This window comes from Volvox carteri (genome assembly GCF_000143455.1).
Source record: "Volvox carteri f. nagariensis unplaced genomic scaffold VOLCAscaffold_32, whole genome shotgun sequence".
Classification (NCBI taxonomy): domain Eukaryota; kingdom Viridiplantae; phylum Chlorophyta; class Chlorophyceae; order Chlamydomonadales; family Volvocaceae; genus Volvox; species Volvox carteri.
In genome coordinates, this window is record NW_003307575.1 from 288,905 (window position 1) to 311,599 (window position 22,695).

The 22,695-nt window shown below is 52.9% G+C and overlaps 4 protein-coding genes across 4 annotated transcripts; 1 reads left to right on the forward strand and 3 right to left on the reverse strand.

Annotated features, from left to right (window-relative positions):
* Window positions 1–3,276: 3,276 nt before the first annotated feature.
* VOLCADRAFT_81979 (uncharacterized protein) lies at window positions 3,277–7,645 on the reverse strand (the record flags this gene model as incomplete). The annotated part of the gene is made up of 8 exons (XM_002952807.1): window positions 7,418–7,645; window positions 7,114–7,180; window positions 6,308–6,535; window positions 5,557–5,681; window positions 4,922–5,030; window positions 4,421–4,561; window positions 3,876–4,028; window positions 3,277–3,456 (listed from the first exon to the last, which is right to left on the reverse strand). Exons 1-8 carry the CDS (start codon window positions 7,489–7,491, stop codon window positions 3,277–3,279), a joined length of 1,077 nt encoding a protein of 358 aa, XP_002952853.1. The 5' UTR covers window positions 7,492–7,645.
* A 171-nt stretch (window positions 7,646–7,816) lies between these two features.
* On the forward strand, window positions 7,817–10,580 carry mitc14 (mitochondrial substrate carrier). The gene is made up of 9 exons (XM_002952739.1): window positions 7,817–7,913; window positions 8,319–8,468; window positions 8,671–8,826; window positions 8,955–9,053; window positions 9,156–9,220; window positions 9,344–9,446; window positions 9,550–9,647; window positions 9,794–9,927; window positions 9,999–10,580. The coding sequence occupies exons 2-9, from the start codon at window positions 8,319–8,321 to the stop codon at window positions 10,094–10,096; spliced, it is 903 nt and encodes a 300-aa protein (XP_002952785.1). The 5' UTR covers window positions 7,817–7,913; the 3' UTR covers window positions 10,097–10,580.
* Window positions 10,581–14,348: 3,768 nt separating this feature from the next.
* Window positions 14,349–16,602, reverse strand: nvlA (uncharacterized protein). The gene is made up of 6 exons (XM_002952808.1): window positions 16,402–16,602; window positions 16,250–16,328; window positions 15,994–16,142; window positions 15,636–15,851; window positions 15,202–15,405; window positions 14,349–15,034 (listed from the first exon to the last, which is right to left on the reverse strand). Exons 1-6 carry the CDS (start codon window positions 16,576–16,578, stop codon window positions 14,849–14,851), a joined length of 1,011 nt encoding a protein of 336 aa, XP_002952854.1. The 5' UTR covers window positions 16,579–16,602; the 3' UTR covers window positions 14,349–14,848.
* A 1,153-nt stretch (window positions 16,603–17,755) lies between these two features.
* Window positions 17,756–21,876, reverse strand: VOLCADRAFT_81984 (uncharacterized protein). The gene is made up of 11 exons (XM_002952809.1): window positions 21,528–21,876; window positions 21,380–21,436; window positions 21,214–21,276; window positions 20,955–21,046; window positions 20,675–20,759; window positions 20,234–20,311; window positions 19,339–19,528; window positions 19,064–19,187; window positions 18,756–18,855; window positions 18,532–18,624; window positions 17,756–18,461 (listed from the first exon to the last, which is right to left on the reverse strand). The coding sequence occupies exons 1-11, from the start codon at window positions 21,642–21,644 to the stop codon at window positions 18,378–18,380; spliced, it is 1,083 nt and encodes a 360-aa protein (XP_002952855.1). The 5' UTR covers window positions 21,645–21,876; the 3' UTR covers window positions 17,756–18,377.
* Between the last annotated feature and the right edge of the window lie 819 nt (window positions 21,877–22,695).

A 22,695-nucleotide genomic window follows, 5' to 3' on the forward strand; every position in this document is an offset into this window, starting at 1 on the left:
AGATCTGATTCAGGATCTGCGCCGTGGCTGGTAGGGCTGCAAATGAAATGCCTTTTACCTGTCGGCAACCATTTATGCAGGTTTCATAGGATGGGTGCCCGGCAGGGCGGTCCCAACCGGCATGGCAGGCAGGGGGGTACTATGGCGTCAGGAGATGGTACGGCAGGCGGCGAGGACGGCATTTCCTTCATGGCTTGGGACGCGACAAAGCATCTGACTATATTGTGGTTGTATGGGTGTGGCGATGGTTCGCAATCCTTCCTTTGCTGTTGCTTAATGCACCCTCTCCAGGTACTCGTGCTTTCTCCGCCGTTCTTGCCAAGAGGTTTCCCTTTCGCACCAGCAACGTGGCATCTCATGAGGCGCGGCAACGTTACGAACAATTTGGCTTGGTTTGGCTTGGCTTGGCACGGCAGTTGTTTATGTCATCAGTGTTGTTTAAGGCATTCCATGGTTTCGGAAGTGGCGTTGTTCAGTGATTGTGCAGGACAGGCGATGCGATGCTGCGGTGCGTCCGTATCTACGATCTATGATCGGCTAGCCGCGTGATGATGTGAATGCGTGAGTGGGATGGAACCAAGGGAGGGTCGCTGTGGGCTGGCTGGCTGCTGGCCGCGTGCGTAGTTCCCCTCACGCTTACTCTCACCCGGAACCGTACTGCGCAGCCTTCTCGGTTCGCAATCCTCTCCTTTTTGACGAAGACGATAATACGCAGTTCAAGACCTGGCGACTGCAAGCTTTCTACCTTACCTTATGTACGATGTACATCGGCAATTCATCGCATATGGTCGCTTACGTATGCAGACATGTTTGTAGATCTGTATGTGGATGTGGATGGAGAATGAAGGCATGTGTTTTTTTGGTTGCTTCTTTGTCTATGTCACGCCGGCGTTCGAGGTGCGTAACTCCCGTACCTGCAAAGCTGCGCGATACGAGCTATGCGGGGATGCAAGGGTTCCCTTAAGCCTGTTCTTTCTGGTTGTGGCGTAGAGTGTTGTTGCGCGGCCTAACGCGTAATCCTTTCATTTACACAGAACTTGTATCGATAAATCGCAGTATAATTGTATATATGGAGGAACGGCGCTTGTGAGGCCGTGTGCAAGTGCAATCCACTGACTGGATGGCGACCGGCGGCTTCGTGGATGGCGTTCAGAGTTTCAGTGTTGGCTATTCCCCTGTCGGGGTGCTTAGAACCAATTATTAGTTGGCATAGACGTGCGCTCCCAATGTATATTTTGATCTTACTGCCCGCTGTAGTTTCCGAGGCGCTTTCCCCGGCCGTACCAGTCGGTGATACAGCGCTGGCGTGCCCTTCAAAGGGTATGACCGGGCGGATTTGCTACGGTGTTGACGCTGGCACCTGTTGACCCTGGGCCACATTGCATTGTTTGCGGTGTGGACCCGTGCGGGTAAGAAGTCTTCCTGCGAACTAGCATCGGCACTGAACAATTGTCGGTCGTTGACGGCTCTGCCGCCGGCCGTTAGCTGTCCCAGCAGCAGCAATTTCCTGCAAGCGGCATTTGCCCGCGGATAATTTTCGACACTCCATTTCGCTGGCTATGGCTTTGGCTAGGCGTGCGATTTGCTGTATTATGTATACGGGTTTTGTAGCGAATTTGGTTCTGTAGCGAATGCTGCGCCAGCGACTGTTCCTTTTTTCATACCTTTCATAGCTCTGCCCTAATCCACTGACGTATCCTGGGACTCCGCTTGGTTCTGCAATCTTACAGTTTTGGCTACGTATGTCCGACGCATTTCAATTTCATTCTAAGCCGCGCGTTACCATGGAAGGCGTGTGACCATGAACGCGGTGATGTCGTGGTGACGGGTCTTGCAGTCATGTACACTGACGCCTTATCGAGGCCAAACATGCTTCCGCTACAGCGCCGCACCCATGTATTCTCCCGTACCTTTTATGGCCAGGGAGATATGGGGCGGGTTAACCCCAGGCAAATGCTGCAACATGACTACTTTTCATTGCCAACCCGTACAGTTTTGATGACATGTAATCCCCCAACCACCACTCTGCTTTTCCAGCATCCTTTGAAATGTCTCCTTCGTATCCCTCTGGGATCTCTTTCAAGAGGCATGGCAAGTGGCCGCTGCCATCCTTCCGGAAGGACAGGCCGGCAGCCAAGCTTGCGCAGGAGGGTCACGGGGCGAACAACGCCGCGTGCCGGCGCTGACGAAAGAAGCGTGTGCCGCACACGTTTCCACATTCGCGGTAAACGTGAGAGTCCTCTGATTACGGCAGCAAGCAAAGGACGCGAAGGTATATCCGGGCCAGACAGATCCACGTGCCGCCCGGAGGACCCGACCATAAGCAACACGATGCGTGTGAAGTCCTAACCTAACCCGGGCCCGGACAATGCGCTTAGGATGAAACTTGCTCAAGGTTAGAGTCCAAGAAAGTCCAATGCGTAAGGCCATACGGCAACCATATGCGGGGCCCACACCGATAACCATGCAGGGAAAAGCGCGCGGCAAGCAAACAGATTTCGGGAAATTACGACATCGCCCGAACCTAGGCGTTTTGCATTGTCCTGCTCTTCCCAGAGAGCGCACATAAACATGCTTTACAGCCCTAATCCCTGTAATTTGTCAAGGTAACGAAAAAGGGCCATGCGAGGGCAATGGTGCATGGAGTTTTAGGGGGGACCGCTTTTCGATCCCCAACCCCATGCAGGGACGCTGCTAGCGAAGGACGGCACGCCGAACAAACTGTGCGGTTCGCTATGGCTGCATGGGAGCGGGGACTATACCATGGCCGCGCCGTGCCATATGCACTGTACACGCAGGCGGTGGATCAACATGGCAAGTGGCTAATCGTCACAACAAAAGAGGAAACACGAAAGAGGAGCAACTCCCAACTCCTGCAACGGCCTGCACGACCCTTCTCCGAAAGCGCATGCGTACGATGCGTACATGCACAGTCCAATGAGTCCGAAACGTCGAGCGGTCGGTACAACGGGTCCCCCATACCAGGGTTCTTGCCCTACATTCCACGCGGAGTTCCCGATCTGGGTCGTCCGCGAACAAGTCCGTTGATTCGAGTCAGCGAGCTCCTTCCTAACCTTGCCATGTGGGTCGCATGGCGTTGCGTTTCACTCCAGTTGCTTCACACCACCGAGGGTAGCAGCCGGCCGCACACAATGACAGGTCAGACCGAATCCCCAAGGTAGCAAAACCTCCAATACTGCTCGCGCTGGGCTTCAATCCCGGAGCAACGCGCACAGCGCCACAGACCAACCTCCTTCCAAGTAACCCGCCTCCTCTCTACGCCTTATTGAGCTTGGTGGTGATGCCCACACGCACGCACTGATCGAAGGCGACGCACGCAAAGAGGCCCTCCTTGTCGGAACTCCAATCGAATCCGGAGATGGGCTGCGTGCTGAGGTTCTTGTAATTGAGCATCTCCACGGAGCCCGCCACCCCCAGATCCAAGCCATCGTGGTCCTGGTGCGGGCGATGGAGATAAGTGAAAACTCACATGGGGCCACAGAGTTGGATTTTTGCACGGGCTGTGAAAGTGATATTGCCAACCCGAGCATTAGGTAGCGCCAGTCGTGGCGCCCATTATGGTTCAGTAGCGTCGGGCCTTCAAGTTCCTTCCGAACATAGAATACGTGCGAGCTAACGAAGCCATATGATCCAGATAAAGATGCCCTAGGTCTATGATCCAGGCAAGATGCCCTAGGAAACACCTCCTAGCTCCACAGCGGAAGGGGAAGTGTAGAAGCTAGGCAGTGACAGAGTTGAGACACAGTTCGGGCCACCCTTGGAAATACAGACACGGGTGTTCTGTTTATTGCACATTCCGGGCTTTCCGTCACCTTAGTCCGCCCGAGCCCAGCCTTCCTTTTGCGCGCACGCACCTTGACTTTCCGCTGGTCTGGGTAGTGGTACTTGTACAGGTACAGGTTGCCGTCACCCGCTGCCACCATAAACACTTCCCGGTTTTGTGGCAAATGGTGGCACCCCCACACCGTGGCGCCGGCGGTGATCTTCTCTGACACGCATGCGAACCCCTGACCGGAGATTGTGAAAACGCGGGCAATCGGACACAGGAGTTGCATCCAAACATAAGCGCTAATGCCCAGGAATGGTATATGTATATGGAGGTCGGCGTGATACAGGTTACGGCTGCGGCCCTGCGGCATCAACGAGATCTGTTACGGACACACGACCGCGATGAGGGGTAGAGGCCCTAGCCACGGTGCGCGGGATTGTCGGAGTTGAGGCGGCAATCATGAAACCTATCCTATACCACACAACAAATCCCCGTACGTACACAACAGGACCCGTATCGCGCCTAATGTCCTCCGCTCCCAGCTTTGCACTATCCCCTTATTTGGGTTCCTAGAATGCATTCAGCCCGTTGCCTTCAGCTCGCACGGAAGGGCGCGCCGGCGTGCCCTACCTTTTTGGGGTGCTGCGTGCGCGCGTCGAAGACATGGAACTGCGCCTCCAGGCAGGTGACCACAAACTTGTTCATGGCGATGTCCTTGCGGTCAAACTGCACGCCGCAGACGCCGTTCTTGACATTGGTCTCCCAGCGCACCTGCCACACGATGCGTCGCGGAGCCGCCCGATTGAAGACAAAAGCGCCCATGTGGGCAAAGGAAGAGGAAAAACAAGGGAAGGGTGAAAAAGCTGAAGTGGGGCAAAAAGAAAGTACTGGTGTGTAGGTCATACCACGGTATGTGTATATCAAATCGTAAAATATATAAGCTCTGCTGAGCAGCCAGTGGTCTAGACAAAGAAAGAACGGAACGAATGCCGAATGCTACAGAAAAGGCGAATATCAAGACCGCCGCATATTTATGTGCCGCTCCAGTGAAGAAACGAAATGTGCCCCGAGGACGCACACATACAGCGCCAGTGTGCATCCGCATCCACCCATTCGCCCGCAGCCGCCCACCTTGTTCATGCGTAAATCGAACATCTTCACGTCCCCGTTGTCGTATCCCGCCAGCACGCAGCGCTCCTCATCGTTGTACGAATTCCCGAAGGAAACGCACCAGCAGTCCCTGAAGCGGCCAAGACAAATCCATGGATTCAGTTTTAGGTACCATTTGGACTGAGGAACGCACGTGCACTGGCGTACTCATGCCGTGGACCGACAGGCACATGTGCGCTGCAAGCAGAGGGAGAGCGCCGTACTACGTGCATGTGGCTGATGGGATAGGGAGGTAAGGCCGTGCCCAAACAACACCCGAACTGGAGCGGCATAGGAAGGTTAAATGGCTTGGGTGGTTCATCTGACGGTACCACCTGGACTTGACCGGGGCGACCGGCTTAACTGTCCGTAGGGCCCCGCAGGCCAGTGATCAGGCACGAGCATGCGATGATGATATCCAGGAAAACCCTTAGAAACTACAAACCTACGAAAACGCGACAATGACATAACCATGCCTCTTCATGCCATAATTCAAAGGTTGGCAAGAAGAATGTGGGATTGAAAGGGTAAATCCTGGTGCGCGGGAGTGGCGAAGGTCGCCAGCACAGGCCCCGCGCGAAACATCGCAGAGCGCAGAGCAGACGCTTCCCACCCACCTTATGTTATTGGGGTCTGCCGGCTCAAACGCGGCGACGGGGGCATCATGCTGCCTCACATCCCACACGCGCACGCAACCGTCCCGCCCGCATGTGGCGAGCTCAGGTGCGCCGTAGCCCTTGGCCTGCAGGTGGGCATGTGGACAGGGACGCAGTTGCGGGGGAGGCCAACCAGCAACGTGCGCCGCACGGCGTAGATGGCGGGCCTGGGAGGAAAGGATGCCGTGGGTGCCCAGGGGCGCCGGGTCCCGTGAAGTCTTGGGCCGGAAACGGGTGGCATGGCTCTGCTTCCATTGCTCACGCTGGAATGTGCTGATGAGCAATAACACACAACAAATTTCACGGCGTCTTTATAACAAATTCCCTGATAGCTCCCGCTTCCCTAGCTACGTAGCTATCTGGCAGACCTGGAAGCCCCGCGAGGCCGCCTCACAAGGCCTGTCCGGAGGCCCAGGTCCGTCCCAATCACCCGGAGGTCCTCCGGCAGCTCTGTCAGACCTGGGAACTCCCAACTGCCCTCTCAGCGTCTCCTTCACACTCGGGTACCTTACTCATGCTATACTGGGTGGAGCCCGGTGGTGGCCGAATTCGCCCCAATCAAGACCCAAACCAGTCAATGTCACCCGGCATCGCTGATACCGCATACTGTGCACAGCAATCCTTTCCATCCCCCTTCTGCTGGGCCCCGCGTGTGGGTGCAAAGGTGCTGATTTACACTTCCGCAGCCCACGCATACATCCCAACTGCCCACCTGGCCGCCGCAACCGTCGATTGCGTTTACAATGGACTGGTGAGCCTGCGCAGAGAACACCGGCTGCGCTGTGTTTTCAAGGTCCCAAATCTGCACCTCGCCGCCGAAGTTGCCCGTGGCCAGGCGCCGCTCGGCGAGCGACGACGCCCCAAATGTCCCGCACTTGAACGACAGCTTCTTCTCGCTCTCCTTGACCGTTTTGAGCTCAGGGCCATCCAATTCGTACACCTGCACTTGCGTCGGTGGATAGGGACGTGAAACGAGCGATAAGCTGATAAGCTCGTGCGCCGGGTCATGCGAAAGTAAGTCGATCGTGGGATTGAAGCTGGTAGGGACACCGGAAGGAACGGCATCCATGGCGCGACGCTTGGCGTCAATATTCTGTGCATGCCCGCCCGCCCGGGGTCCCGGCCGTCGCTGTCGGATGAGGGTGGTCAATCCTGGGATCAAACCCGCTGAGTCCCTCTTATGAATGACTCCATGTGGCCCCGTGTATGCGTGCGCCCTTCACTGCCATTTCTGCTTCGCTGCACCCCTTGTCGGCTACCTGCAGTGTTCAATCCTTGCGGCGCGTGCGGTTGCACGCGCATGGTACCTTAAGTCCATTGTACAGGTCCGAGCAAGCTGCATTCCGTGGACTGGCGGGCACGAATCGCCCCAGTTCGCGTGGACAGAGACCGGTGATGGTGGTAATCATGGTGGTGCTTTCTGCTAAGTTGGTTTGGCCATATGGGGGCGACTTTGACTTGACCGCTACGTTTCACATGAAGAGGTTCTCAAAGTGCGGAGTGGAGCCTGAGGCCCACCTGAAGGCATCCTGTGTTCCGTGCATAGGAGCCCAGCGTTACAAACTTGGCGCTCCCTGGTATCCATCTGCGAACACAAATGTTTGTCCCGCAGGTCACCAGCTGCCCCCAACGGCTTCAGAGGTGGGTTCTAGCAGCCGAGCGACACGCAAAGAAACTCCCAATGCAGATTGGGAATTGCAACATGGTTTCACTGCGATTGCGTGTCCTGGAGGGTATGCTTGCAGCAAAGCGGGAGAACAATCTGGATAACAGCTTAGCATAGGACGAGACAATAAACCACATGAAACACTCCCAGACTGACTTGCAATCATAAAGGGTAACCGTTAGGCTTTTGTGCAGGTGTTCTAAAATCTGAGGCTTGTTCTGAGCGTCCATGGCAAACTCTTTGACTATACTGGTTTATCCTGCATCTATAGATCAACTAATTCAGCTAGCTAATTTACAGAAGCTCATGAGTTTGCGCATTCAACGTTTTAGCAATATGAGAATTTATGCCAAGCAAGCCTCCCAGTAAAGTTTTTGAGGACGGCATAACAGGGATTCAATCGTGGGGTTTTAGGTTCCTAAAACGCCAGCATGCAGCTGTGATACTGCATGCAATGGCTGGGGCTTATGTGCCTTGTAAACTCGTTGGTACGGCATTGGTATGATTTCCTTTTTAGAACTGGCGCTTTCATTTATGACATTACTCTAGCCTTCAACGACTTATCAGGGTGTGCTTACGTCGGCTATTCCGTTGGGTTAGCGTGCTCGGAGCCTTCCGTGCGTGACTTCGCCGACCTCTCCGCGTGCGAAAGGTGAGGCATGACCCAGACACCACCTTTGGGGCTGGCCAAGGCATGTATATATAAGCATCCACTTTGTTATTTTTGTTGCATGATGAAGCCGCCGGGAACTGCAACGGCCTCTTAATCGTTGCTGAGGCAGACGTGATGACCACGCACGCGCTTGGGAAAACGTTTTGATCACATGTTTCCTTTGGATCCATATCGTCTGAGCTTGTTTCTTTGAACTCCTATCATCACTTGCTATTGGGTTACGTGATGCCTCTTCTAGGGAGATGAAAATGGAGATGTACCTTGAAAAAATCAACTCCTGGCACCGGTGGCGATGCAACGCCATGGCCTTCTATTTAATATTTGCATGCGCAGTACTGGATCTGGACACATGACTCCTGACTGGCTTCGCCCTTACCCGTGCAGATGTCTGCTCAGACTCAGCAGCCTCCCGCGGCATGGAAGGCCGCTAAGCCTTTTGTCAACGGTGGTCTGTCGGGTATGATGGCGACCTGCATCATCCAGCCAATCGACATGGTGAAGGTCCGCATCCAGCTGGGTGCCAAGGGTGGACCGGTAAGGATGGGTTTTCGCACGATGGGTATACGCTCTTGATGCATGGCCGTTGGGGCAGGGGCCTGTGCGCGCTGGTCACGGTCCATTTCCATTCCTATGTAGTGGGAAACGGGCAGACCCGAGCGCATTGCCAGGGCGCATCGCAGCTCGTTTTGCTCCACCGGTTTTCCAGGTTCTGTTTTGCTTGCCCCGATGATTGCAGTTGGCTGTCGGTGCGGAGATTGCACGCAAGGAGGGTATCGGCGCTCTTTACAGGGGTTTGAGCGCCGGATTGCTGCGCCAGGCGACGTATACCACGACCCGTCTCGGGGTTTTCAACGTTATGTCTGAAGAGCTGAAGGCCCGTAACAATGGCAAGGTCAGCGGCGCATGCTTAACTCCTAGCGACTTTTGTACTAAGTCATTATTTTGAGGCCTGATGGTATGGAAGGTCCCCTTGCTTTTTTTTGCAATTGAAATCTGTTTGCTGTCGCCTTTGTCCTGCAGAACCTGCCATTGTGGCAGAAGGCTGTTGCAGGTCTATCGGCCGGCGGCATTGGCGCTTTGGTGGGCTCGCCCGCTGACCTAACGCTCATCCGTATGCAGGTGCGCTAGTGCAAGGACTGCAAGCGTAATTTCTAATCCATAAAAGTAACCTGTTTCAGAGCCTGGAAACCTGGCCGCTGTGTACGCTGTCCTAAACAACAGGCGGATTCAACCCTGCCCGTGGAGCAGCGCCGTAATTACAAGGGCGTTGGTGATGCATTTATTAGGTGGGTGTTCTTGGGCTATGTATGCCTTGCATTGCGTCGAACCTGGTACCCTGCATGTTGGTAATATGCAGCGCATCATGGTTGTGCAATCGTGTCCCCACAAATGTGTGCAATGTCGCTCAGGATCGTCCGTGAGGATGGTGTTGCCGGCCTTTTCCGTGGTGCTGCGCCGACGGTGGTCCGTGCGATGTCCCTGAACATGGGTATGCTTGCGTCTAACGACCAGGTGAGAATGGCGATGCTGATTGGATAAGGGAAAAATTATGATAGTTTCAGTCTTGCTGTGCAACTGCCGTTTAAAAATCTAATACGCTGGTATTCTTGTTCAGGCAAAGGAGATGATCGAGGCTGCCGGATTCGAAAAGGGTGGCAGTGCTGCCGTGCTTGGCGGTGCATTCATCGCGGGTTTCCTCGCGTCTGCCTTCAGGTATGGATGGTTAGGAGTGCTGTGCTTTGCGATGTTAGTTACTGCTGGCGTTGTGTAATCCCTGGTATTGCTTTGTGCCTTGCAATGGTCCCGCCTTGCCCGGTGACAAACGGTGCGTCCTTTTCATGCCCACAAAACCCACACAGTTTGCCATTCGACTTCATCAAGACGCGCTTGCAGAAGATGACTCCCAACCCAGATGGCTCGATGCCGTACAAGGGTCCAATTGATTGCGCAATCCAGACGCTCAAGAACGAGGGGCCGCTCAAGTTCTACACGGGTATGTCGCTTTTGATGTTTGGGGCTTGTTTTGCTTTGCTTTAAAAATCTCGCACGCTCCTGTTTTTGCAGGTTTCCCGACTTACTGCATCCGTATTGCGCCTCACGTGGTGTTCACATTGGTCTTCGTGGACATGCTGCCAAAGCTGCAGAAGCCCTTCGGCCTATAAAAGGCAGTCAGATGGTTATCCTTGGCTTGTCGTCATCCTTTTCGTGAATGCATGTGTACATGGCGGTGCTGTGCCATCTAGTACCAGCTTGTGAGCACTGCGACTTGACTGACGAGTGACATGAATTTCCTGCTATCCTCCTAAGTTCATACTGCAATACGATGTCCGATGCTGCTCCTGTAGTCGCACTTGACTTGACACCGTAACACGGTGGACGGCTGTGAGTCTACATTTCGAGGCGTTTAACAAAACATGAGTTCTAATTTTTGCTGCGGAGCTTGCCGCCCGCAGCCAATTTTTATCTGTGTTCACGCAAATTGCGTGACGTTTGAAGTAGGGTCGCTCCAGGATTGCCTAGAAAGGTGTCCATTCCTTCAATATAGTCGCCATTTTTGTTCGTGTTAAGTGTAAAATTCGTGTATTCCGTCCGGACGTGATCGTCACTTGCGTGAAAGGTCATGGTGTAACACAATTGTCCGTAAAACCTTCTGGCTTAGGTTGGATGGTTAAGTTAACTCAGGAAACCCATCAGAACTGCAATTCATGTGTAAATCCTGCTAATATGTCAGCTGGTATGTCAGTACTGCAGAAAATCTTGCTTTTGTGCACAGGCTAGAATGTACGAGCCTCGCGAAAATGGCTATTTAGCACCGGTTGGTCTGTCTAGGAGGGTACCGCTCTCGAAACTTCTTTTTCCCCCAGTGTCAAAAGTTGAGTCAGCTACCTCATGCTTGGGGAGGAAAGCCTGTTTCTGAAGCCTGTTTGTTGACCGTGGCGGCTTGATTGATTGGACAACGCCTAAATCCAGGACAGCAGAAGATTGTATGTAGTGAGTCTGTGTATATTATTGTGTAACGGTTATGTAGGGAGTCTGTGTGTATAGGGGGGCGTACAAGATCGGGGCTCCAAGGGCCAACTGAAGGCTGTCCGAAAGAAATATCGTAGAATCGCATAAGGAAAAACCTAAAACCTCAGCAGATCTTTTGCTCGCGCGTGATTTCCCCCATAAGCGCTACTTGCTTCTAGCGGCCGGATAAACGCAATGGAAACCGATGCATATCGAAAGGACTAAACATATTGGCATGCGGCAAACAGCTTGCCCGGCTGCTTTCTCAAACCGCAACCCCATCCAGTGCTTGTATTTAGCCATTTCCATGCGTGGTTGTTTCCCGTCCGAAGGGAAATTATGTGAAATTGCGCCAGCCTCTCGTGGTTCCATGACGACATGACGAAGGCCAGAAAGGATTGGCCCATACAACAACAACGATGGCCTCTCCTACCAGCCGCAGGCCCGCACCCACGCACTTTCCACCTTCTTGAAGTTTGCGAAAACCTCGAGCTCGCACTTAATAACGTTGTGTATGAGCCCAGAAACGGAACTGAATAATTTCATGTATAAGCCCATAAACGGATCCTGACGGAACTGAAATCCCTAACAACATCGAGCAGGGCCAGCAGGCAGCATAAAGCAATAGCGATACCTATCGCACCATGGTAGGATTTCGCGCAAGGGAGAGGGGTATCCCCTGGTTCGCACCTTTGTGTTTGCAAGGACACCCCACGTCCATGAACGCCCAGCATTACAAATGGGCAGGTCCATGCCTGAAGGGGCATCGTAGGCAGTGCGTACGGTGCTGTACGGCGCTGTTTTCCGTGTGTGTTCGGGCTGCGGCACCAGACCGCAAAGTCAACAGGCTGAAGGCTGGCAAGCTGCGATTGTGTCTGCTGACCGTTGAGCATCCGGCCTAGACCGCGGACTTGGGGGCCGAGCCCCTGCTGTGTGCCGGTAACGGCACCTCAGACGCATACGTTAACGCCCAAGCAAGGGCTCTCGGTGGCAGGTCGCGGACCTCCCGACTACATGTAACGGCCAATGGCTCTTAGCTACAAGTTACAAGTTACAAGTTCCGCACACAAGTGCGGGTGTGTCCGTAAAAGCCGGGGGGGCCATGGACGTTGTGTTGGTATTGATGCGGGTACGCGGGAGGTCATCTTCATTCACCCTCGTCCGCTTCAGGGCGAAGCGCCTCAGCGCGACGTGCCTGGCCTTCCAAATTTCCGAGAGGTACCTGGCCAATGCCAGGGGTGTCGCCTCAGTCATAATGGTGCGCATGCTGCGCCCCGTAAGGACTAGGTCACCATCATACTTAGCCCGTATGCTCTTGTAAGCGGGACATTCTTCGAAAACATGCAACTCATCTTCAACCGCTCCACAGTCACAAAGCCTGCAGGTACGCGCGGTGCGCTCACGCCCATTAGGCCTGTTAACCTCTAACTCCCAACAGCCTAACCGAAAACGCATGAGCACATGATGAAGTCGCTGGGGCATGGTCCCTTTAGTGTGCTCCAACCAATCGAGACGCGCACCCCTAGGCGGGGCAGCTCCCATCCAGTTCGTATAGCGACACGCCTTGGCTCCGGTAATTCCTATGGGGAAGACGCGGGGGTCACCCAAGGTATTCGGGCACTCCCACCGTGCATCAAGCCGCTTGGCAAATACCTTAAGAATGTTCTCAACTGGCAATTTAAGGGTGGTGTAGTACGCTATAACATCATTACCGCGCGTATTAGTGGGGGGTTCCACTCCTAAGCTAGTAAGAAAGGCTAGTACCTTGCTTGCCCAACACTCAGAGACGCCCCCAAGTGCCAACTCCAGGTCGGCGACAAATGCCCGGTGACACAGCGTTCCCGGCCTCTTAACCACAGAGTTCCAAAACCTAAGTACAAGATAACCGTGTCTGCTAGGTTCCAGAGAGACACCGTCTCCTCAACAGGTTATAAGCCCCGGCTTCCTGCCTCCCGCGCTCTGACAAGCATAGCTCCCACAGCATCAGCACTGCTGCAACAAGCATAGCTCCCACCACGTTGACAGTACCCTAGCTACCGGCCTGTACGGATGCAGGGGGACCTCGCCCTTTTTCCGGCTTCGAGGAAGCCGACACCCGACTTGTCTTCGTATCAGTACGGTGCCTTCCTATGTGGCCAGTTGATAGTGGCCCATTCGACCGTGCATGCACTGCAGTGCAACTAGGATGATAGAGTAACCGGATCGGAACGGCCCAGAATCCGAAGCCCGTCGGCCGCCTCTTCGCCCCTCCAATTACAGAGTACCCTGAAGTACACGAGCAATTAGGCCGCTGCTTATGCCCATGCTTTCTGGAACGCGCGCAGACGAGCATGACTTCAAATATCCTCTTGGTACAAAACATTTGTGACAGGAAGCGTGTCGTGTGGAACGATTGCCTTTGGTGGTTTGTGTAGCTGGCTTCGGTTACTCGATCCATCGACACGTATCCGTCTCTTATTCTTGCTGTAACTTCTGCGCAGGGAGGCAGGCAGGCAGCGACGTGGAATAGCACCCCGACCTCAGGGGTTCCGTACCCGGCCTGCGCGCAAAGGGATGTCGAACACTTCTTACTTGGTAGAATATACTTAGGTTACAATTATAGTGTCCGCACAAGTGCGGAGGGGTCCATCAAAGCCACGGGGGCCATGGGCCGTTGGTGAAAGTTAATGTTACGGTGTCGGGGGCGACTGCCGTCATCCTCCCACTTAGGATTTCAGTTCTAGAAGGTTGACACGATTTACGCACAAGCTTTGGGCCTGGAGCCAGAACTTTACGGGCACAGGAGCTCATATGCCATCGATCTGCCCGTCTTCTTAAAGGCTGAGAAAGAAGCTGCGATGCAATGCTATGCATAGGTCGTGAAGGGATATAGCAAGGTACACAGGCTTCTCAAGAATGAAAGGGTAAAGGATATCTGAAAGGTAACCTCTGGGAACGTTACACGCCAGGATCAAGATGTCCCGATGCCACGTCGGCTCCTTCGCCAAGTCTACCAATGGTAGGGAAACCTTCAAGTTGAAGGTGGGTGCAAAAATATACAACACCATAAGCACATCTATTGCATGAGACTAACCCAACTAACGTCCCAACCAGCCCACTGAAGCCCTAGCAGCCACTTTGAAAGTCGATTGACGTGTTTACTTCCGGTGCACGCATTTGGCCGCGTCTGTTTGTACTATGCATACGAAGGTACTCCATGTAACCTGCCACAGCTAGATAACTGCCGCAACGAATTTTTGGTCACAATTCCTCTTCAGAGAATATCCGCATTAGGTTGGCAAAGCTAGTGGAGCACTGCAGGAACAAGGCGTTAGCCTATATGATTTTGTTGACTGTAAGCACTTCGTCATATAAGCCAAGTGCTCTGCAGACCTTCTTGGTCAGAACTGTAGTAAGGGGACCTGAGAAAGTCCTTATTTTACACTCTTTGCTTAACTTCCAAATCGCGCGAGCCACAAACGTTCCGTCGTGGACGAGAAGATGAAGGGCTTCCCACAAAAATGCCAAAAAACTCATGCACGACAAAAAACACCAAATGTACGACGAAGTCTTTCAACATGTGCATGTGCAGGTAAGTCACGGAGGCCATTGCCTAACATAATTACGTTCCGAAAGCAACGCCGCCACACTGTTAACTACGCCCACACTGTACTAGTCGTACGTACGAAGTTGAAATGTCCCAGTTCAGAATGTACCATAGTGTAATTTGGCTACGGGCGCAACTGTCCCATACCTTGTCGCTCATCCATCTCATCGCCCTTATGATTCCGTCCATACAATGCTAAATGCACCTGTGTCCGCTACCGCCCTTGAATCCCAGGACGTGGTAAACGTAGTTCGTTGGCTTACTCAAAAAAACATTACTCATACGCGGCGCGCTGCACTAGAGCTGTACATCAACTTGTTCAAGCGTCGTCACTCGCTCCGCCATCGCGGGAGCGTGCCTGGCTGCGCGCCACAGAGAGCTTCTCCGCGATCATTGCCTCTGCAAGCTTCACGGCACTGTAGTTGCCGCTGATGGTGACCTCGCGCTCGTTGGTCGTGGGGTCCATCTTCGAGCGATCTGAGATCTTGATGGTGACGCGCGAGCTCTGCAGACCGGTTCACAGCAGCAACAGCAACAGGCAAAGGAAACATATGAAATATAGAATGCCATGCCACGAGCTAACAATGCCATAAGAAGCGCTAACCAAATTTACGCAACCAACTGATTATCACCCACTTGAACTAGAATTACCATGCCCATTTTCATACCTACCTGCTGCACCTCGATGAGGTTCTGGCCCTTCTTGCCCAGAATGGCGCCGACGTCGTCATCAGACAGGTACAGAGTCAGTTGCGTGCGCACGTTGGACAGCACGTTCTTGGAAGACGCTGCACGAGGCGGCAGCACTACCCCCTGGTTGGTAGCCAACTGCAGCGTCGTCTCCATGTACGACGCATATCCCTCGTGCATGGACAGCTGCAGAGACAAGGAAACGGAGCAGCCAAACCCTCAGACAAAGCAAGTAGACTATGCACCGTGCAAGCATAAGCACAGAGACATTGGCGTTTAAGACCATGTGTACCACGTATGCCCTCGACCATTTCATAAGGTCACTGTAGCAATAGCGCCATTAAGATTACCGGTCCTTCACCTGCCTCCTCAAGGGGAACGTAATCAACTACATCCATGCAGGAGGCAAAGCTCACCGTGTTCAAAATGAGCGCGACGGCCCGCAGGACCTGATCGCGCGCACCCGAAACCGTGATCGTACGCTCGGGATCGCTGGGAGTAAGCTCCGAAAGAGACTGCACCCGGATGGTTGAGCCCGAGTCACCGATAAAGTCGCGCACCGTCTGTCCCTTATGGCCAATGAGGAGGCCACAAAGCCTGCGGGAAAGCGCAAGCTTGACCTGTGCTTGACCCTGCACAGAGAGGATATGCAAGGAACAACCCAACAATTGCATTCAGTAGAAGTTGCCGATACAGTGGCTTGAGGAAGAACACGCCGCCCGGCGGCTTTATAAATAACACCAAACGATCCGGTTACAGACCCCCTCCACCCACCGCCTCTTCCGGCTTTTTGGCGCCTCGCTTGACTCCATTAGAAGACGCACTCGCATTTGCATCGCGCGATATCTTCTCAAGGATAAGGAAAATGGCAGTCAGCACAGCATGAAGAGAACCCGACAACAGCAAGACGCGGTCCGAGGTTCCTGCAAATCACAACAAAAGAAGTTGATAATAGAACAACATTATCCTGGGTTCAGGTTGCTCCAGTTAAGTATGCAGGTAGTCACTCAGATCGATCGCCACAACTTGCCTGGGTAAAACTCGCCGGCTCGTGAGAGCTGTACACGCGCTCCTGATGAACGTTGCAGCTGCTCAATGTTCGCACCGGCCTGCGCGCAAAGGCCAAGGAACTTCAGTGCACGGCCACCGGGACAAAGGACGCCCAGAATACGATACGCTCGCCTTTCCAATCACAGAACCAGCAATCGAGTTGGACACCAATAACTTGGCAACAACTTGCTGTGTGCCCGTGGGAAGGTCCCCCGATGATGAGCCTGCGCACACCGAAGGGAAGCAAAAATTTGGACAACTGTGCGTCGATTGCCGTGGAGACCCCACTCTCTCGCGCACCTGCAACATACTTATCAATATCAGGAACCTCCACGGCCGGAGATTGCGTGTCCGCCTGCGTAGAAGAGGAGGCATGCTGAGACGGGTTGGCCGCTCGTGCTGTTGCGCTTCAGAAGACGCACCTCGGCCTCGCTCATGCTGGCTATATAAGAAAAGGAAATAAAAAGGGTGGAAAAGCCGTGTGAAGATGGCTGGACGACGTCCAGAGGAAGGAGCTAGGTGAATGGAGTTGAGAGCGGGCGCAGGCAGCAAAATGGTCCCGGTGCCGTACTGTATCGTACTTTACAGAAATTTCAGTAACCTGCTCAGGTGGCGCTTTATTATAGGAAACTTAATTACTATCAACGAACAGTTTTAGCATTCATCAGTTTTTTAAGAGGTGGCATTAACGACCTATTGCTGACCCACGGTCGACCCAACTGCAAGCCGATTTGCAGTTAACTCAGTTCAGGATAATTAACTACAATTTTTGGTATTTACCCTTTACCCTATAGTCACTTAACGCTTACAGCAGCGGTTATCTGCTACGGTTGCAACAACAGTTTGTTTGTATTCACTTCGCAATGCCCCGTCTCCATGTGTAAGGACAGTATAAACTTACTAGATAACTTGGCAGCGATTAAACCAGCAAGTCGTCAGTAACATTGGAATGCCGGTCAAGCCCACAACTGGCGTCTCGGAGTGAGCGCATCGAGCATGGAGGCCGCTACGTGATCACAGGAATCTGCATAGTTACAATGCTTAGTCAACCTGCGAAAGTAGTAACCTGGATGGGCTGAGCCACCACCCGCGAAACCTTTCAAGTTACGTCGTGGCTGCCCTGTTTTTGCGGAGTTTCGTATTTCTATTCAACTCTGTACGTCCCACCCTCCATCATGCTTAGCATTGGTGTTACGCGGATGTTTTGCAGATCACAGCCCTGCACTGTGTTTATAGCTTGTCGCTCGGTAGTAATCTGAACGTTCATGTGCTGGAAATGAATTAGGACTGCCAACAAACCTAGGATTGGAAGGTGTGCCCTCTGACCCAACGCTTCGTGACTGATACAGTCTTGGATCGTCCTCGGATAACCCTCAATCCGAGATGTTGTCTACCCTACAGTCCCAAGCAACCCAGGCGCGGCACGGTCAGCCTGGGTTGCTTGCCTGCTTGGGGCTCCCAGACCGTCCGGCAATGGGTCAGCAGTACTTTGGCGACTCTTACAAACGTTAAAGCCGCCCGCGTGAGGCATTTCACTGTACTGCACAGCAATAATAAAACGTCATTTAAATGCACAACACGTCAGCTAAGCACGCAGGGACACACGAGACACACAGCCGTCGTCAAATACGCACCCATGAGTATTAAAAGCGATGCGTTATGTGTGGACGAAAGTCTTGATGCAGCTCATTCTGACAGAACTGAGTAACTGACCCATGAAAGTGCACAGCAGTCCGCTCAACGGACAGGACGCACATCCTGCTAACATCATGCAGGCCAGCGGATGCAGCATGAGGTAACAGGATTGGCATATTCCCGATCGGTGCTTGCAATGTCATCCTGACCTTTCCGGTGGTGTTAAGGTTATAAAAAAACCTATAAAGCATCGACAAGTATATCGGCCACTGAGCCTGCGTTGAGCCAAAGCGTCGAAGGGCAAAATCCAATCCATGCTATGAGGCCAAATGCCACAGACCCGGCTACTTCGAACAGTTAACCTAAAGCAAGGAGGTAAAAACGACTCCAGACAATAAACCCAGGTTGCTGAATCTGATGGAAAAGGCAGGGGTATCTCGGGGGTGTAGGCTGTCTGGCATATCCATCCAGCATTAAAGGATGATAGCGGGTGCCGGAACAGAGTCCTTGATCTCCTTGTGGGGCAGGACAACAGCTCCATTGAGGTACAACTCGTCCTGCGGCACATGGACAAAGGATGGGTTAACGTTGGTCCATAAACCCCGGAATGTTCCAAATCCATCGCACCTTGCACTGCACGTCCTCTCCGAGCACGCAATGATTCTCCAGTCGGCTCCAAGCACCCACACGGCTGTCCCAGCCAATGATACTCAGGTCCACCTGCACACGGCGATTAAGCGCATCGCACCTCGTGAACACCCCAAAGCCAAGAAACAGGAGAACCTTCTGAGAAGAAAATAGCATTTGAACGACAAAGCTTGGGGCGTGAGCAAAAGTAGTTGGCCGCGCACCTTGGTGTGGTCTTTGATTTGCACGCCCCGCATGATGACACAATGGCTGAGACGCACGCCGTTGCCGATGACACATCCGGCGCTAATAGACACGTCCGGACTGAAGGAGCGATGGGGAGCAATTCATGTCATGCATGGGGCGAAATACGCACAAGGATAAAAGGCAAGAGTACCACAACATGTATGACGAACATACGTAAATTAAGTAGCGTAGCAGACAGAGCATGCAACAGTATAGGGAAGGCACCCACGAAACATGTAGACGGGTCAGTGGCTCTGAACCAACCTTATCCGATTACCAGCCTTACCCGATTAGGCATCCCTCCCCAATTTTGGCGGTTGGGTCCACAAGCACATTGCCGGAGATGCCAGGGCCATGCGCCAGGAGGGACGACTGCCTAATGGCCATCGAATCCAGGTAAAGATGGAGGCCTGCAGTTCGGAGCAAATTACGGATCCAGTGCTCGCCATACATCAACACGAATGAAAATACCTGCTGCCCGGGGAATCAAAATCACGGCCACGTCGAGCACCCAATGTGCAGGATACATGCAATAACAAATTTGCAAGCAGATGTGCGCACCCTTCAGGTAGTCTTTGGGTTGGCCGACGTCCATCCAGTACCCGTTGAGAGTGTAGGCATACAGCATATTGTCTGCGGCCACGTGTGGGAAGACCTCGCGTTCGATGGATGTAGGGCGCAGCTCGATACGCTTCAGGATAGACGGGCTGCAGACGTAGATGCCCGCGTTAATCTTGTCACCCACGAACTCCTGCAAGGGGAATTGTCCAGACCCTTTTGATTACGCTTCAGGACAAGGCGACAGAACGCGATCATTTAATTGCTGCCGAGGCATCATATCTACGGAGAACACGCCGCCTTGCCAAAATTACGTGACGTCGAAGCAGGGCGCATGTTGGGTGCTGTCTCCCGACGAGCTGAGATGAAAGCAAGCAACAAGTTGAGGTGGTGGAAAAACAATCGTATCCATGTCTCTTGTGACGCGCTGTGATGCATTGCTGCCTCGCGTAAATGTTTTGAAGCCATGCCGGACGATGCTGCATGAAGCCATGCAGGATGATGATGAGGAAACATGGCGAGGATGTTCTAAGCACGCAAGGAAGCAGCTGGCGTGTTAGGAGAAAGCCAAGACGCACATCTTCCTGAAGGATTGAAGGCCAATAAGAGTTTCCCGAGAAGATATTAAGAAAGTGGAGAATGGTGGTGTACGAGCCAATGCCGCATATAGAGGACGTTCGTGGCGAGTTCAGAGTCGGCGGAAAGGGATGCAAACGGGAGGCCGGAGAATCTTAGTGGTTTATAAGCCAAGCCGGAAGGCATGTCAATGTCAGATCACTGGTATGGACCACAATATTGACGCTTGACATGCATTTATTGGACATATTTTCAGAGCTTAATCGTATTGTCCTTGGATTATAGTATTAGATACTAATGCTCCAAGAACATGCAATCACACCTTTGGCTTCTCCACGAAGCGCTGCACTTGACCGTACTCGTCCATGACGACCACGCCGTACTTCGTCGGATCATCGACCTGTTCAGAAAGAACACACTTGATGTGCGGCCTTACGTGCAGATCGTCTACGTGTGCCACATCCACATCAAGAATGTTACCGAGGCAAGGCCATAAGATAGCATAACCGAACAGCAATCTTTGCCATATGCCAATTCCTTCGCAGTTGCATCAACTTGCCAACCCAAGAACTCCGCTTTCAGCGGGCAAAGCCTTGAGCAGAATGAATGCTGTCTCTCGGCCGGCTCGCGCTCAAGGCATTGTTATCCGGCTATAACCGACCCCCTCCTCAAGGAAAAACACTTCACATAACTGTTGGCTTTGGCGACGCCCCACGATTCTTCATATATACCACGACTGCATTGAACCACCCCATGGCCGCACCTTCGTTACTAGAATTGTCGCCTCAGCACCTCGGGCCTTATGGAAGTCCAACATATCCTTGAGGGGGTAGTCACAAATCACATCGCTGACGGCAACCCAGAAAGTCGGAAACAGAAGGAGCGAGGAGCGAAAGCCAACGTGAGTAGCGGTACGACGGAGTTAATGGAATAGGACCTCAAAGGCCACTAATGCCGGAGGATCCCTCAAACTGACGTGCGAAATGATAAGAAACAAATTATTTGCCCATGAGCTACGCCAAGCGGATCACGAAACAACCCACCTGTTAAGGACAAAGAATGGCGTGCCTTTGCCATCATCGAGGGTCTCACGCGCCAGGGCGAGCGGTCCGGCAGTCCCCATGGGCTCTTTCTCCTGCACGATGCCGTGGGCAACACCTTCATAGCCTGTATGCCTTCAGCGTGATGCTCCTTAAGGACGGCTTCGGTCAGGCCAGTTGCATGGGCACGCCCGACTAAACCCTCCCATGACCACAAAAGAAACATCTTGAATACACACCCATTTCCAGGACAGTCTCATACCTGGGAACAGACAATTTTCACACCCAGCTTCTCCTGCCACTCTTCGATGAAGCCCATCATAACCTGGGATTAAACAGGTAGAAGACGAGTCCCACAGCAGGTGAGTTGGTGGATTAGCGTAAGGCTAGCGAAGCACGCACTGTCCACTGCCGTCATGCGCTCATACCTCGGGCTGGTAGTTAATGGCGAGGACGACCTCAGTACAACCGGCTGACTTCAGCGCCTGGGCACACAGATGAGCAAAGCTGGACACTGCATGGACCTCAGATCCTAGGACCATGTCTCCCTTCAAAAGGGCAAAGTGACATCCGCACCTCGATTTGGTGGATGATCATGGGCTTGTTAGCAAACTCCACGAGCGGCTTTGGGCAGCTCAGCGTAAGCGGACGCAGACGCGTGCCGTAGCCGCCGACAAGGATGAGGGCCCGCATTGTTGTTCGCGCGCTGTTACCGTAACGTGATCGACCAGCGACCAAGGCAGATGCCCAGCGCTTGCCAAATTTAAAATTGCGTGAAGTAGCTTGGAGCGTAAGCTCGTTACGATAGAGTTATACGGTGAAACTAGGACTTTGCTGTTGCGCAATTGATACTGGCTTGTGCGTGTGTGACTAAACTGAAACGTCTACGCTGAATACTGGACGACAAGATCAATCAGCAGAGTTAAATATGGCAGAAAATGATGGCAGTTTAGTGGATTTTGACAGGTTTCAAAGGGACACGTGTACGGCAGACATTTTTTTGACAACCCTGATCGCTGTGCGCCCAGATGGATGCTCAGCCTAGCACATCAAACAAAAATATATTCCCGTTGGATATTAAAACAATGGGGTTTATGGCATCTTCGCAACTGATTCCGAGATTCTGCAGCTCAACGTCGGACAACAGCCCTTTTGCAGGTGAAAGCAAGCCTGCCTGCCCTCTGATAATGCTGCATAAACAATAAGTCTTTATATGCCATGCTCCAAGTTACTGCCCAATTGTGGCCCATGGGACTAATTTTTCGCCCACCGGAGTGTCTCTTGCGCCAAACGCTACTGCGCATTCAGAAAGAACTTCTTAATTTTTATATCTGGGGACTAAAACCTGGCATTTTAGTTCAGAGGATTACTGCGAATTTTGTGGGCCGCCAAGTTAACAAAGCTGAGAGCAGGTTTTGGTTGCTTGCATTGCTTTTAAGCTTTTCCGTGCGGCTTAAACTGGGCAAGCTTAGGGTCAGAATTTTGGCCCCCATGAAGCCTGCACACCCTGATGCAGATGGTTCAGCGGGCTTCGTCAAATCGGGCTCCGTACCGGTGGTGTGCGTTGAGGGTCACAAGCATTGCCCAGAGTGTGTGTGTGGTTGTTACAGTGGGACTAGACTCACGAAGAGGAGAGCCACCGGGCCACCTGGCCGTGCACTGCACTAGAGACTAATATACAAACTAGACAATCACCCAGATGAGACAACTAAAGGCAATTAGACAGTCAAAACCGCGACCAAAG